The 15,964-nt window shown below is 47.5% G+C and overlaps 1 protein-coding gene across 1 annotated transcript; it reads right to left on the bottom strand.

Annotated features, from left to right (window-relative positions):
• Positions 1 to 2,996: 2,996 nt before the first annotated feature.
• On the bottom strand, positions 2,997 to 15,581 carry HSPB8 (heat shock 22kDa protein 8). Its single transcript, XM_012650230.1, has 3 exons — positions 14,693 to 15,581; positions 8,401 to 8,464; positions 2,997 to 4,010 (listed from the first exon to the last, which is right to left on the bottom strand). Exons 1-3 carry the CDS (start codon positions 15,057 to 15,059, stop codon positions 3,851 to 3,853), a joined length of 591 nt encoding a protein of 196 aa, XP_012505684.1. The 5' UTR covers positions 15,060 to 15,581; the 3' UTR covers positions 2,997 to 3,850.
• Positions 15,582 to 15,964: the final 383 nt, after the last annotated feature.

The raw sequence follows: 15,964 nt of genomic DNA, 5'->3' as shown, positions 1-15,964 counted from the left end.
TACATTGAACGAGGGGGCCGGGCTTGGAGTCTCCTCCTCTCTCCCCATATCTAAGTCACCCTTGGAGAATGGCAATGGCAATGCCGTTCCACCTGGCTGCCCTTCCCCTTTTCCACGGGAACCACCAGGTAACCCACATCTGCTTGCACCTGGGAGGTCTTTGAGCAGGGGGACAGGCGAGTTGCCTTAGCCAGCCCTCAGCACCCAGAAAGCTGAGCCCACAGCAGGCCTTGAGACCCCCACACCCTCTGACAACTCCTGGGACCAGGACATGGGAGGGGAGGGGACCTTCAGGCAGCCCCACGTCCTGCCAGCTCCGGGTGTTGGCTCATTTAAGAGACAGTATTGATTTTCACATTATGATGCACTCCCCGTGAGGCACCAAAGGGAGGGGGTGGAGGAGAAGCCAGCCACTGATTCCCGGAATTTATTTCAAGACACATTAATTTGTTTCTTCCCTTCAAGGTCAAATCAAGTCATCTCCATATATCACTACTGGCAGCTGGCTGGCTGGAAGGCAGTTGGGAGGGGGTGGAGGTGCGCTGTGGATAATACTCTCTGGGAGCTGGGTAAAGGGGGGTGTGGGTAGGTTCCGGGCACCCCTGTCCCAGTATCATCAAAGTGAGGACTCAGGAACAATATTCCTTTGTCATTCGGTTGGATATCTCTGGAGAAGGGTCAAGCCATTTATTTTGATGTCCAGTCTTATGTCTTTGAGCTGGAAGCTCTCAGAACTGAAATGAGCCAGGTTTCTGGGGTTTGAATTCATGCCTTCAGCCTAATTGCCCAGGGTGACTCACACTCTCCATTCATTCATTCATCCATTCACTCAATAAATATTTATTTGCTCTGATGTGCCAAAAAGGCACTTAACAAAAAAGACAGTAGTGAATAAGACAGTCAAAGAAAATCCCTACCCTTTTGGAGTTGACATTCTAAGGTGTATCTGTGTAAGTGATGTGTGTTGAGGGTAGCTTACATTTTAATATGCACATGTGTTTGCTATTTGCAGAAGTGCTTTGAAGTAAATAAAGCAGTGTGGTGTATTTAACAGTCAATGACCAAATGTGGCTATTGTGGAGCCTCTTGAAATATTGTAGGATTTGAGCAAGCAGGGGTAGGGGTTGGGAGGTGGGAATTGAGGGGAGATCTGAGGAAACAATGATAGGAAGGAGGCAGCCGGCAAAGAGCTAGAGGCAGAAATTTTGCAACCAAAGGAATGGAACGTGCAAAGGCCCTGGGGTGAGAATGAACATAATGTGTTTGAGGGACAGAAAGGAGGCCTGTGCGTAAGGAACAAGAGAGGGAGTTGTAGGAGATGAAGTGAAGGGGAAGAGCTTGAGGTCAGGCTGCTTGGGCCAGTCACTTAGCAGGTATATGATCTGGGGCAGGACACTTAACCCTTCCATGCCTCAGTGTCCTTATCTGTAAAATGGAGATAAAAGTTGAACCTACCTCATAGAATTGTAGTGCAATTAAATGTATTGATATACATAAAGCACTCAGCACACTGTCTGGCACACACTAAGGATCCTTTCCTTTTCCTGCCTCTGTGACTGGACTGTGAGCTCCTGCGGGCAGGGATCGTGTCATTGTTTGCTATGGCCTTGGCTCCCACCACTGGCCAGAGCAGAGTGTGTGTTCAGGAAATAGTCACTGATTCTGCTGTCTTTTCGGGACTTGGAGGTGCCTTTGAGAAGTAGGCCAGCAGCTCCTTATGAACTATTCCTAAAGCACATACATGGGTTCGAGTTCTGCTGTCGCCATGTGACTTACCCAAGCCACTTCTCTCTTAGCCTCAGCTTCATCATTGTAAAATTAATATCTACTTCCTGGGGTATTGTGGGGAGTAAATGGGATTGGCTCCAGGGATGGAGCACGTGGCCCAGGCCTGGCCAATCAAAGCACCAATTTCTTGACCCGTGCTTAGCTCAGGCATGGTCATGTGATCCAAGCCGGTCCAATAAGAATGACTCTCTGGAATAAGGCAGAAGTTATGGGTAAAGACTGGCTTTTTTTCCTTCAGGACTGGAATGTGGGAGGAGGTGGAGCTGTAGTGACTGCAGCCATCTTGTGACCACAGTGGGAGACAGGGGGGCATGGAGGGCTGGGAGCAGGGGAGGCAGGGAGCAACAGAGAGATTGGGAAGGAAGCCGACACTGCAGGGCCACGTCAGATGGAGGGAAACTGAGTTCCGTTGATACCATTAGAGCCCCCAATCCAGATGTACCTAAAAGCAGCTCTTATGCTGGACTTCTCAGCTACGTGCACTAATAAATACCCCTTTTTGCTTAAATCAATTTGAGTTGAGTTTCTGCACACTTACCACAGAAAGAGTGCTGCCCAATGCACTGTGCCAGCAGCCCTGATCCCTTCCACCCTGCAGTCAGGGTTCTATGCTCCTGGCAGCATCCGAATCTATAGCTGCTCTCACAGCTGTGCCCCTTCCTTCCTCCTAACAGAACCTTGCTTTGCTCAGGCAGCAATGTACCTGGCCTCAGGGGACATTGATCTAAGCCTGTCACGGCCATTCCTTTCCCTTGTACCTGGAATCAGTCTTAGGTTAGACATGATCCAGTTTTGGCCAATGAGATGAAAGCTGGAAGGTTCTGGAAAATACTTTCCTCCCTGATAAAAGAAGCCAGATGGGAAGACCTTTTTATGCCTGCCTTCTCTTGCCATACATTGTCAGACGAGGATGAGATGCTTGGAGCTGCTGCAGCCATTTTGCAACTATGAGGACAAACTGTGATGATACAGATTTGTCAGAAACAGCAGAGTAAAAAGATGGAAATACTCTGAGTTATTGGTGGAATACAATTGAAAAAAACAACAACTCTGAATCCACTGACCTCTAAACTGTTTGTGAAGTTAGATAATAGCTATTTAAGCCACCATTCAGTAGGCACTATTATGTTAATCTACAGCATTCCTAACTGATGCTGTATATCTAGGTGGTATTGCATTTAGTTTTTCATCAAAATAAGCACACAAGGTTAAGAACATCAGCTCCTTTATTATTATCAATTATTTACTGTTATTTTCCTCTAACCAACAGCACAACTCAAATAACAATGACACACACGTCCCACCCATATACACAATACCACTAGTCTGTCTGCCAGGATACCTGGCCTTTGCTTGGTTCCTGATGGAGCTGTCTGGAGACAGCCCCCTCGGTAAAAATCCCAACTTGGACGTAAGGGACACAAGAAAAGGAGGACCTTGGCTAGAGAATAAACTGAAAGTCTCCAAGAGTCCTTAGGGATGCCAGCTTGGGAACCTTGGGAACGTGCTGGGCAGAGAGCAGAAGGCACTGTTTGTTTTCATGTGGTTAATGGATAAATCCCATATGGGAATATAAGACCTGTCTACCACCCTTTTCAGGCCCGGGATATAGAAGCACAACTGGGTGAGCCAATGGGTTTCATCAACCAAACCATGTGGCAGACATGGAAATTGGGAGCCCAGAGTAGGAACCTGGGTGATAGGGAGGTCCCCAGAGAAAAGTAACCCTTGCATTAGTTGCAAGGTAAGATACAATGTGAAATGTTAAGTCCCCTTTTATTTGTTTTGCAACTATAGAATGTGCAACATTTTCATCGAGATAGAAAAGGTAAAGAAAGAAAAACTAGTATTTTGGCCTAACGCAATCAAGCATGATTTGCCAATTGCGCCATCTTGTTGAGAAATCTACTACTATACTATCCAGGGAATCTGTGGTCAGTCCCCCGCTCACCCAACCCCCAACATTTTAGTGGCATTAAATCTGAGTTCTAAAGTAATATACCCTGGAATTGGAGGAGCACTAGGGTTGGGGACAGAACAAGAATGGGCCAAGACTGGGGTCTCAAGTGCAGGTGACTTCCTGGCTGTCTTGGGGAAGCTCGTTGTTGAAACTGCTCTCTCCAAATGGTGAGTAAGGGGGGACCTGGGGAGCTTCGATGATCAGCAGACCCTCTGGGGAAAGTGAGGCAAATACTGTTGCAGGATCCACCTCCGCAGGAAGCCTAGGAGAAGCACAAGATTTTATTCATTTATTATTTTCAACAGAGCTCAAACATTCTTTATTCATTTGAAAGGAAATATTTTGATAACAGGTTAAGCTTTGGGGATGTACAATGCTGGGTTTGAATCCTGGCTCTACCCCTTTCTAGTTATGTCCTCTTGGGAAGATCACTCAATTGCTCTGAGCTTGTTTCCTCATCTGCAAAAGGGGGATAATAATATTAAACTTGTAGAGTATTTGAAGTTCTAGAATGAGACAGTGTCTGAACATGCTCTGCAAAAAGTCAAATGCTGCTTGAACAGTAGTTATTAGCTTAAAAGAGAGCTGTCACCCAAGTATTTGGCTCTAGGTTGAGGTCTTCACCTTAGCACCCACCACTGACCACAATTGTCAGCAGAAATGGAACCACTGCTGTCCCTTTACAGGCAAGGTGTTACGCATAGCAGGTAACATATTTTCGTTTGGCATGTGCCTGCTGGAGAGTGCTTTACTACAAAATGCATTAATGGTGGGACAGGCACCTTAGCAGATAAAAGGGGTCAGGCTGGCCGCATGTAGACTGCAGATGGCAACATACTCTATGATGTTGAGAATGAGCCTTGATTTTGGTCACACTTTAAACAACTCTTAGCAAGTCGTAATTGTTTTGTTCCTAAAACTCAATTATAGGCATCACTTGGTTGGAGCTTTATAAGTATCTAGGATGAGTTATTACTCATCCTAGGTAAGTATTAATATGCTCATTTCACAGATCGTGAAACAGGGACTTGGGGGAAATCAAATGACAAGCTCAATAAGTGAGAAAGCATCAAAGATGGGATTTCTTAACCCAAATCTGGTTCCAGTTCTGAGGAGGTATTTTTATGATTTTTGGTTTGTTTTGGGTGAATGATGCTATCTGGGATGTAGTTTCTTCAGCAAACTATTGAAATTGTGAGGACATGTTAGTGATCTCATTGGGGTGCCATTATTATTAAAAATAATGAAAACTATGACTTTCTGAGCACTTTCTATGTGCCAGGTACTTTACATGAATCATCTCATTTAGATGTTAACAATAATCCCACCAGGCAGATTCTATTATTATCCTCAACTTACAGATGAGAAAATCGAGGCTCAGAGAGGGGAACTGATTTTCCCAAGGTCGCCCAGCTGGTAAATGGCAGATGGGAACTGGAATTAGAATCCTGGTCTCCAAACTCAGATGGAGTAGCTGACCATGATGTCTACTGCCTTCTCTGGCACCAGACTTTTGGAAAAAGGACCATGTGGGGAAGGCCACGAGGTTCAATCCCCACAGATCTTTCACTAGTCCAGGCTGGCACTGTCTGTTGTAAATGCCAGGGTCTTGATGAAAGAACCAAGACAGGAGGGAAGCCCATTCCTGGCAGGCCCCTTCCAGAAGGGGCTGGGGAGTTTTGATTTGTTTTTCACTCTGTACAGCAACCTGTAGCCACATGAGCTACACCCACCCAGGACACTCCTTGCCAAACTGGAACCATGGAGATTAACAAGGGTGTCCTGGGAAGGATGAAAGAGAAACAAGGAAGCTTGGACCCCCCTCCCACTGCTGGGGATGGGCTGACTGTCTAACCATTCACACACCTGGGATGCTGTGACCAGTAGCTCTGTTCCAAAGCATGAGCTCTGTAGGCAAGTGGACCTGCATTCAAATTCTCACTCTTCCTGACTGTACAACCATGGGCTGGTGATCTAGGCTCTCTGAACCTATTTCTTTGTAGGACAAAGAGGGTAACAACAGTGTCTATCTTTTTGAGTGGCGTGAAAATTACACTGTGGTCTTTGGCCTTGCACATAGGCATCTTGATGCCTGTGACTATTTTAACACAAGTTGCAGTATCATTGAACCACAGAATATCAGAGCCCCAAGGAATATTCCTGGTTGCACAGAACAATGCTCTCATGTTACACATGGGGAAACTGAGGCCCAGAGAGAGGAATAGACTCGCCCAAACTCTCTTGAACCCACATGCTGGGAAAGTTATTCCTCTTTAATTCTCTTTTAATCCTTCCATTTACATCTAAAAGAATTCTCAGGTAAGCGTGAACTGCCTTAACACCTCTAGCCTCTAACACTTGCTACTTTCCCTTTGTAACAAAGTAAGAGCTGATTTAAGGCTTAGGCCCTTAGGCAAAGCAACATTATCTAGTTAGAATTTAACCACATTTTGCTTTCACTGGATTTATTTCATGATTGCCTTCTTCAGTGAACATTGTAGTGATGAGAATTTAACTTTATCAAAACTGAGTTGATCTAAAAGAAAAACGTCTTAAGCAAATAATGGTATAGAAAGGCAAGCATATAAGGCCGAAAATAGTGAAGGTGGTATGTGAATGAATGTATTGCAAATGACTGTAATTTGGTCTCCTCTAACCAAGGAAGATAGTCATGGGCTTTGAAAATTGGGAGACATGTGTTCAAATCCCAGATCTGCTCCCTTTAAAAAAAAAATAGTTTTACTGAGATATCATTGGCATATAAAATTGTGTGTGTATGTATGCATATGGTGTACAACTTGATGTTTTGATATGTGTCTACATTGTGAAATAATCACCCCAATCAAGCTAATTAACATATCCATCACTGCTATATAGTCACCATTATATGTGTGTATGAGAAGACTGGATTTAAGATCTACCCTTTTAGCAAATTTCGAATATGTAATATTTGTTAACTGTTATCACCAGGAACATTAGCTCTCCAGAGCTTATGCATCCCGCCTAACTGAAAATTTGTACCCTTTGGCCAACATCTCCCCGTTTCCCCCTCCCCCAGCCCCTGACAACTGTTGTCCTCTCTGCTTCCATGAGTTCGACTGCTTTAGATTCAGTAGGATCATGTCATGCAGTGTTTTTCTGCCTGTGTCTTGCTTATTTCCTTAACATAATGTCCTCCAGCTCCACCCACGCTGTTGCAAATGGCAGGATTTCCTTCTTTGTTAAGGCTGAATAATATTCCAGATCTGCTCTCTACTGGCCATGTGGCCTTGGTTGAGTTTCATCACTCGCCCCTCTGAGCTTCAGTTTCTTCATCCACACAATGGGCTTAATAATACCTACTCAACAGGATTCTTTTAAAGATTAAATAAAATTAAACCTATAAACCTCTTAGCATGATGCTTGGTGCATCATTAGGCGTCATAAGTGGCAGAACAGAACACCTGGGAAGATGTGGAACAAGGGGAAAGTTTGCTCTGGCTCTGGGCATCCTCTGCTTCCTGTTCTTTCTCTAAGCTGGGTACAGGGAAGAGCTCAGCTGCTCTGCCTGCAACCAGATAGGCAAATTCCACCATCTCTTCCTCCCCCTCACCCAGTCAAGATGGGGCCTTTCCCCAGAGATGGATGTGTTGGGGTAGATTTCCCAGCCGTGGCTAAGGAAAATAGCCGCAGCATCCTCTCTCGGTGGAAACCCCCAAGGATCCCAGCCTGCTTGTGACTCCATCCCGTGACCTTGTTGGAGCCTCCGAAAAGAAACATCAGCTTCCTTCCTCTCCCTTCTTCCTTTCTCTCCCCTCTGTGATGTTTGATCTGGTTGCTGTACCAGGGAGAGGTGTGGGTCATGGGGCCAGCTGGCGTGAAGCACAAACAGTTTGGTGTTTGCCTTATCAGGAAGTGTCCACGGGCTTCCAAGAACCGCGGAGGCTCTGGGAGGCTCAGGAATGGACACGGGAGGGGAGAGACAGGAATGCAGAATCCCGAAGCCGAAAGAAGCCTCGGAACTCAGCTGGCGCAATCTCTCCAGACACAGGGCATCGTTGCCAGGGCTAGTAGTGGAGTTAAGATTCAACAACAGCAATGACAGGAGTAGTAATGACAAACTGCCACTTATGAGGACCTACTATGTGCTGTGCTCTCATTTCATTTTCAGTTGGTAACTCCATGAAGCCGGAATCAGTACCCTGTCTTACAGAAGAGGAAACAACAGTCCTTACTCAAGGACTAAGCATGGAACTCAGAAGTCAGGGATCTGTTTTGGGCTGTCCTAAAAGGACTTTGGCTCTGTCCTTTCACCTTCGGGAGACTTAGTTTCTCCATAATACAAGGAGGGTGATGTGTCTTCTAGTTGTGGATAAGTCAAGTTGCCTCCTCTACTCTCAGACTCTTCATCTGTAAAATGGGCTTGTTCATACACACCTCACAGGGCCCTGCGTGGATCAGGAGGCACAGTCCATGTGCCCCCACTTCTAGGACCCCATTGCAGGTTTGCTGGGACACTTCCCCCCGTTACATTTGAGGGTTCAATGCCATGCCCTGGGGGAGGGGGTGTCTCAAGAGAGAGCTGTCCAAGAGGGAGAGACCCCAGATCTTGAGTCCTAGGTGTGCCCCCTCCTCCACTCCCACCCCGAGCACCACGCTGTGAGGTTACTTACTGGATTTTCTTGGTGAAATTCTTAGAAACGATGCCGCCTTCTTGCTGTTTTTCTTCGTGTTTGCCTGGAAGGAAGAGAAATGTCGTGTATCAGCATCTGCATCCCCTGGGCATCACCTTGGTTAGGGCTTGTATTCCAATGCCAGCTCTACCCCTGCCTTGCTGTGGGGCCTGACGTTGGTCTAGAGACTCCAGTTGTCTGAGTCTGGGGCCCTCGTCTGCTACAGGGACCCACCCAATCCCACCTCCCAGGTTGGCTGTGATGATGAAACGAGATAATGGACAAGAAAGGAGGCTTGGACTGTGGTTTGTAGAAAATTAAAAGTTAGCCTTAGGAAATCACAGAAAGTGGGCCACATGTTGTACCAAACTCCCAGTCTTCTACCTAACCCACCAGTAGAACCCTGGGGCTAACATCCCAGACAGGGCGGTAGGTGCAAAGTGGGGTCATGTGCTAAGGGCTACTTTGCCACCCTGCTTGCTGTGTAACTCACAGAGCCCTTTCCTTACTCTGAGGATGGGCGTCTTTCTCCTTTGGGTCTGATGTGGAGACTGAGGCCCAGCGAAGGGTCCCAGGTCGCCCAGCAGGTGCATGGTGGCTCTGGGCTTTGGATCAGCTCTTTCTAGATCTAGGCCAAGATCTGGGGCCTGACACCCTCTGCCCTCGGATTTTTGTCCGTTCCAGCTCCCGATTAGCTCTCTGAGCCACATTTCTCTGTACCCGTTAGTGAAAGAACAGCCCGGAAATAGTGCTTCAATCTGCCAAAAACACTGGCTTCTCTCAAGGGAGCTCTCCTTAGGAAAGGATATGTTAGGTGCCAAGGATGTGAAATTCCACCAGCCCCACCTCCTACCAGGTAGCAGGGGAGGGCTTTCCTTTTTTTTTTTCCTTAGGGAAGAAAAAGGTGAAATTACAAGAAGGCTTGGGCCTAAACTGGCTTTTATCTTGCAATTTATACAGCAAATTCTAATCTTTTGGCCCTTCTTTCGTTCCTTCCCTTCTTCCTTTCTCTCTTTCTCTCCCTCCGTTTCTTCCTTCCTTTCAAAGAAATTGTCTCCAATCTCTCTTAAAACAAGCTGTATTGGTGCACGGGGAGCTATTCGACTATCACTTTTCACTCCCACATTCCAGAGCTAAGAACCCTCATTTAACCAGCGAGGCCTTTCTGAGGGGCTTTGGAATCTGCACTGTAAATAATCCTGTGGGATACAGCATCTTTTTGCAGTCCAGATTTTTTAAACTGACAATTTATAGGTGATTATTAACTATTCCTTTTTTTTTTTTTTGAGACAGAGTCTCACTCTGTGACCCCAGGTGGAGTGCAGTGGCGTGATCATAGCTCACTGCAGCCTCCAACTCCTGGGCCCGAGCTATCCTCCTGCCTCAGTCTCCTGAATAGCTGGGACTACAGGCACGCACCACCATGCCTGGCTAATTTTTTCTATTTTTGGTAGAGACAGGGTCTTTCTCTTGTTCAGGCTTGTCTCTAACTCCTGACTTCAAGCGATTCTCCCATTTCGGCCTCCCAGAGTACTAGGATTACAGGAGTGAGCCACCACACCCACTTAACTATTCCTTTTTAATAACTTTTTTTCTGGTGACAAGATAATACATGTGTATGTTAGAAAATAAAGGGAAAAAAAATCCATCAAAACCACCCATAATCCCATTATCCTTAGGAAGCCACTAATAACATTTTTTATATATTCCAGACTTTTCTTTCTATGTTTCTTAGAGATTATAAATGTTATATAGTGTAGATGTATAACAATATTTTATCGAATAGGATCATTGTATCCACTATGCTTGAACGCTAGTACTTTCTCTTGCTAACACATTATAAGTACTTTTCCATATGACCAAATATTCCTTAACAACGTGATTTTTAATGGCTGCACAGTGTTCTGTTGAGGAATATACAATATTAATAGTTCACTTAGCCAGTCCCCTACTCTGGGGCATTGAGGATGTTTCCAACATTGGAAGGAAGCTCATGGCACTAAACATTCTTTTAGCTAGATCTTTGCACGAGGCCTGATCGGTTCTGCAGGATTAAATTCCAAGTTCCAGAATTTCTAAGGCTTAAATCTATATTGCTAAATTGCCCTCAGGAAGCCTGTACCAATTTATTCTCCCACTAGCAGGGCAGAAAGAGGTACGTTCATAGCAACTCATTTCTGAACTCGAGTGTCTGGCTAACCAGAACATGCTGTAATGTGCAGCTGCCCAGAGAGTTTATTCTGTGCTGCCAACTTCGTGACCACCAACTGCCTGGCTCCAGCACAGGCCTGAAGCCAGAAGGGCACTGTCTGTTCTTTGCTATCCTCCCCAAAGGCTGGGCCTCCAGAGGCCTGCTTCCCTTGGGGACAGGCCAGTACCTCTGACTCAGCCCTTTTGCATCCCGGAATCCTTCTGCACGCTTGATGCCCTAGGAACAATAACCGATGACGATGATGGGAATAATAATGGCAAACTTGTATAGTACTTATTTGACGTGAGCCACTGTTCTAAGCACCTTACCTACTTATCTCCTTTATTTTTTGCAACAACCCTAACTAATAATAATAAAATGATAATAAAAGAAGGGGCTTTTATTACTATCATTTTACGAATCGGAAAACCGAAGTTCAGAGAGCTTTTAAGGGCTGTGCCCAGGGTCACATAGCCTGGAAGTGATTGGAGCAAAGATTCAAAAGCAGGCAGACAGGTTTCAGAATGCTGGGTTTGGGATTTAAGTCCTTGCTCTGACATTTCTTAACACATCTCTGCCCTTCTCTGAGCCTTGGTTTATTCTTCTCTAAAATGGGGATGACAACACCTACCTTACTGGGTTAATGTGGGGAGCAAATGAAAGCGAGTCACAGAATTGCTTTGTACATTGTGGACATACTATGTGAAGGTGAACGCTTGTGGTTTATTCTGAGGTTTGCAGAAAGGACTGCTCCTCGGAAACTAGGTGTCTGTGTCGATGCTCTGAAAATACGGCACTGGGGTTGTTAGCAAAGGGAGAATCTCTGAACAGGGATAGCTCCAAGGTTTCCATAAGTGGTGCCTGGGGCAGGGGTTAATCTGGCTGAAAGAGGGTATTGTCAGAAGGATCCTCTTTAGGCTTAATTGGCATATTTAGATTGTTTATTGGGGCAGTTTAAAGATTATGGGTGATTCTTAACTTTTTATTTTGCTGTCTTACTTACACTTTCTATCATGAAGGCATTTTGTTTTTGTAAACAGAAAGAATTACCATGATTGAAAAAAAAAAAAACCTCATCTGGAGGCCGGGGGAAGCCAGACACTCACTGCAGCTACCATGTTTTTCAACATGCCTCAGACAAACACAGGTGCCAAGAGGCAGACATCAGCACTCCAGGGAATGCTGTTGGCCCAGCTAAAGAAAGAAGGTGCTGTTTCCAGGGAAGACAAGAGCCCTGGGATTAAGGAGAAAGGGTGGGAATAAGGCCTTGGGGCTTTCCAGTCCCTTTCTTAGCCAGGGCCTGACCCAGTGGCCCATGAAGGGAACATCTCTTGGCTGGTGGCTGCACAATGGGGGTAGGGAAATTGTCTAGTCCAGCATTTTCCAAACACTTCCCTGGAACTACACACTCATACATGGTAAGATAAGACAGGGCTGCCTCTCAGAGATTCAAAAATGACATTAGTGAATTAAAGGCTTTGATAAGTCCTGCAGTGAGGAGACCTGGTTATAATTTTATTTCATCTGGCCCTTATAAAACTTTGAACTCCCCGCTCCCCATTTCACAGATGCCTGGTAATACCTTGAAGTGCACCGTTTGGTAAATACTAATCTAGTACTCCTCTTTATAAAACCAACAGTAAAGCTCAGATCCCAGGGGTCATGGGATTTGCCCAGGGCCATGCAGTCAGAAGCAGATCCAGCCATCCTGACTCAGAACCAGCCAGAGAGGCCTGGCATTGAACCTCAGACACTGCCACAGAGAAACGGGTGATCAGGTGAGTTCCATTCTCCAGGCCTCAGTTTCCTTATCTGTAAAATGAGGGTTAACAAACCTACCCATACTTCCTAGGAGGTGCTTGGGGGGGAACCAGTGGGCCGATATAGGTAGGCATTTAGCACAGGGCCTAGCACAAAGTGCTTGTGGAAGAAGAGATCTGTCATTATGTGGTGTAGGATGGGAAACTGGATCGACTTCCGACTTCCCTTGAAATTTGCTTTTTAAGTAGAGCTGATGTTGATTTTATTTTTAAAACCCCTTTTATGAAAGCCCTTGTATGTACTATCAGGGGATTTGGATTTTTGTCTAGCTGAGGTCACTACCTGCACATCTAAAAGCCTTCGTCTTTGTCTTATTTAAGCTGCCAATGAACCCATTTTACAGATATGGAATTGAGGCTCCGTGACTCACCCAAAGCCTCTGGATTAGTAAGTGTACTTTGCTGAGATCTCAGACTGGGGCTGCCAGACCCCACTTGTTAAGAAGCACCTACAAAAGGGGCTGGAGAAAAGGCTGGACAGAAGGTCTCCTGGTGGGGCCACAGGGCATGGTAGTCCCCTGGGCTGGAAACCTCCAGAACCCTCATTAAAAGAAGGACAGGAAGAGTGTTAATAATCATCCTGTTTACAGAGTGCCAGGCAGGCACTATTATTAGCTCCATTTTATAGGCACTCTGCGTAGATTATCACATGTTGTCTGCACATATTTAATCTTGCTGTGGTCTGGCAGAATAGATATTACCATGATGCCCATTCTACAGATGAGAAGACTGAGACTCAGAGTGGTGAGATGATTTTCTTGTCCATATCCACCCAGAGAGTGAATAGCAGTGCTGGGGTCTGTACCCAGCTCTCAAAGAGCACCTATCATTTATTATTTATTGGGGCCTTCCTATGTGCCCAGCACTATAACAACAACAACAATAATAATACCAACTCCATGTGTTCCAGTTACTATGTCTGTACACAGTTCACAGCCTCACCCCACTTAATACAACAGTCCTTACGGTGCAGCCATTTCACCCCCAATTTCCAGATAAGGGAACAGAAGCACAAAGAAGTTAAATATTAATAATGTGCACATCCTGCTGTTAGTGGTAGAGCCAATTTTGGAACTGGTGCCTGGCTCGCCAGCCAATGCAGAGGACCTGGCTGGCCCCCCACCCCGAGCAGCACGTGGCTCCAGCATTTCTCCCAGCCCACCACGCTGGCTGCCACCACCGGAGCCTCTGATGTTTATAATTCGGCCGTGAGTGGCCTTGAAACACTCCCTGAACGTTGCTGGGGCTTGTCCCTGCTCAGCCTGTGTCTACACGAGCTTTTATTCATTCTCCAGAGGGCAGGCCTCTGCCGGGAACCCACTCTTTCTAATGGAGTGTTAATTGGGAAGGAAGGAAATGAAAGCTTTTTCTGCCGCCCCACTTAACAGAAGCTGAGCTTCCTGTCTTCCCTCTGTTCCTTCTCCCAGGCTTAGGATGTGGTAGCAAGAGCCCCAGGCCTAAAATCACGGACAGGCCCAGCCTCTCCTCAGGTCCTGCTGCTGACTCATGGCGTGACCGTGAACCAGTCCTGTCTGGGCCTCAGCCTCCTCAGCTGCAAAATGGACTAGCCAGCCCTGCTACTCAGGCTAGGACTGAGGATTATTTTGGAGAATAAAATATTAGCATTTTAGCCCAGCCCTTGACACCTAGTAAGTGCTCAGTAAATCATCAATTCTCTCTGGCCTCCCGATTCCCAGACAGCCTGTGTCTGAATCCTTGGTGGCCTTGGACAAGTTAGTTTAGCAAGGTGCCCAGCAGATAGCAAACAATCAAGGTTACCAGTTAGTGTCACTATCATTACTAGCAAGCCTCAGTTTCCTGATCTGGGATAAAGGGAGGTGTTTCGCTTGAAACCTGTTGTGGTTTTGAACACTATCTGTTCAGCCTTAAACATGCCCTTCCAGCCCCTGGGTGGTGACACCGGAAGGCAATAAATCCCATTTCTTCTTTGTTTTTGTACTCATCTGTATCTGTATAACCTAGTCTGTATGTCAAATTCTTTCTGTAAAAATACCCAATGTGGTTTCTCTTTTCCTGCCTGTCACTGACTGATAACAGCACCCAAAGGCTCCAGCAGCTGGGTCAGGTTAAGGTTTCTCTTGGAAGCAGGAGAGGAGAGCTGTTCCATAAAGATAACTTTGTGGGCCGCATTCCTGAGCCCTGAGTCACCTGTGTCATGTTGTCACATATTCCCCTCTGAGGAAACTTTCCCCTGGCAATTCCCAGGTCTCAGGCCTACCCCCCATCCCGGGGTTCTCTCTCCCTCCTGCCCCTGACTCACCAGACACCTCCACATAGCCATCCTTGGTCTTCACCATCAGCTCCTCTGGCTTAAAGCTGTGCACGTTGACACACACTTTCCAGGGCTCGCCAGGGAATGGTGGGGGACTCCTGCCCTCTGCAGGTACCCCAAACCTGGCCGTGGCAGTGGGGCCCCGGGGCACCATGCCTGACCTCAGGGTCCCCGGCCAGGCGGAGGAGAGCCGCGGCAGAGCCCAGTCAGGCCAAGGGGCCGTCAAGTCGTCAGGGAAGGGGTCCATGCCAAAGCCATCATCCAGCAGACGGGAGGACAGGGGAGAGTCCCGGAAGGGGTCTCGGCGCAGGCGGCTTGGGTAGTGACAGGAGAAGGGCATCTGACCATCCGCCATGGTGGCAGCCTAGCTCAGAGGGGAAACAGAGGCTCAGAGAGAAGGAGCCACCTGCCCAAGGTCACACGACAAGGTGATGAGGGTGGGCTGGCCTTCAAAGCTTATTCTTCAGTTTCAGAAAGTGCTGGTCTTCTGCGGGGGACAACCATCCACTGCCAAGGATGGTGGCGCACGCTAGGCTGGGGTCCCAGCCCCCAAAGGTGACCCCGCTGGCCCGGCAGAATCCCAGAGGGCCCCTCTCCGCACTGCCTCACCAGAGATCAGCAAGCCACTGTCCTCCCAGGCTGTGCCCAGGCTCGCAGCCAGAGCCACTGCGGTCCACAGTGCAGCCGGCAGCTTAATAAAGCCCAGGCACGCGCGCCTAGAAACTTCTTCTGGCTTCTTCTGGGCTGGGAGCCTTGTATTTATTTGTTGCTGGGGGCTGGAGGCGGGTTCTGCAATCTGCAAGCGCCTCCTGTCACTGGAGTATTCGGAGGTGATGAACCAGCCCCGGAGAATCCGCGGAGGGGCAGCTGGGCCGTGTGGGGAGAGGCTGGGAGGGGCCGCGGCGCCCAAGTTCAGCCGCCTCTGCGGAGGGACGCGCTCTGCTCCCCGCCCGCCCCGCCCGCGCTCCCGAGCCCGCCCTCCCCGAGCGGGCACTGGGGCCCGGCTATTAATAACCCTGCGCCTGGCTGAGGGCTCAGGTCACCCTCTGGAAATACCTTTCCCGGAGCGTGTTGTATCCTGCCTTCCCCCTGGGAACCCCCAGAAGGGGAAGAGAGAGACAGGAGCCCAGGGGATTGAAAGGTCGATGAGTATGGGTTGGAATCCCACTGACAACCGGGCCAAGCTCTCAGAGCCTCCCTGTAGTCCTAGGAGAGTGGTTAAAACTATATATAAAGACTCCCCACCCCCCACACCATACG

The sequence above is a fragment of the Propithecus coquereli genome, unplaced genomic scaffold, assembly GCF_000956105.1.
Source record: "Propithecus coquereli isolate 6110/MARCELLA unplaced genomic scaffold, Pcoq_1.0 Scaffold314, whole genome shotgun sequence".
Lineage (NCBI taxonomy): Eukaryota > Metazoa > Chordata > Mammalia > Primates > Indriidae > Propithecus > Propithecus coquereli.
The sequence above is the reverse complement of the archived record's forward strand: the minus strand, read 5'-3'. Positions and strand labels throughout refer to the sequence as shown.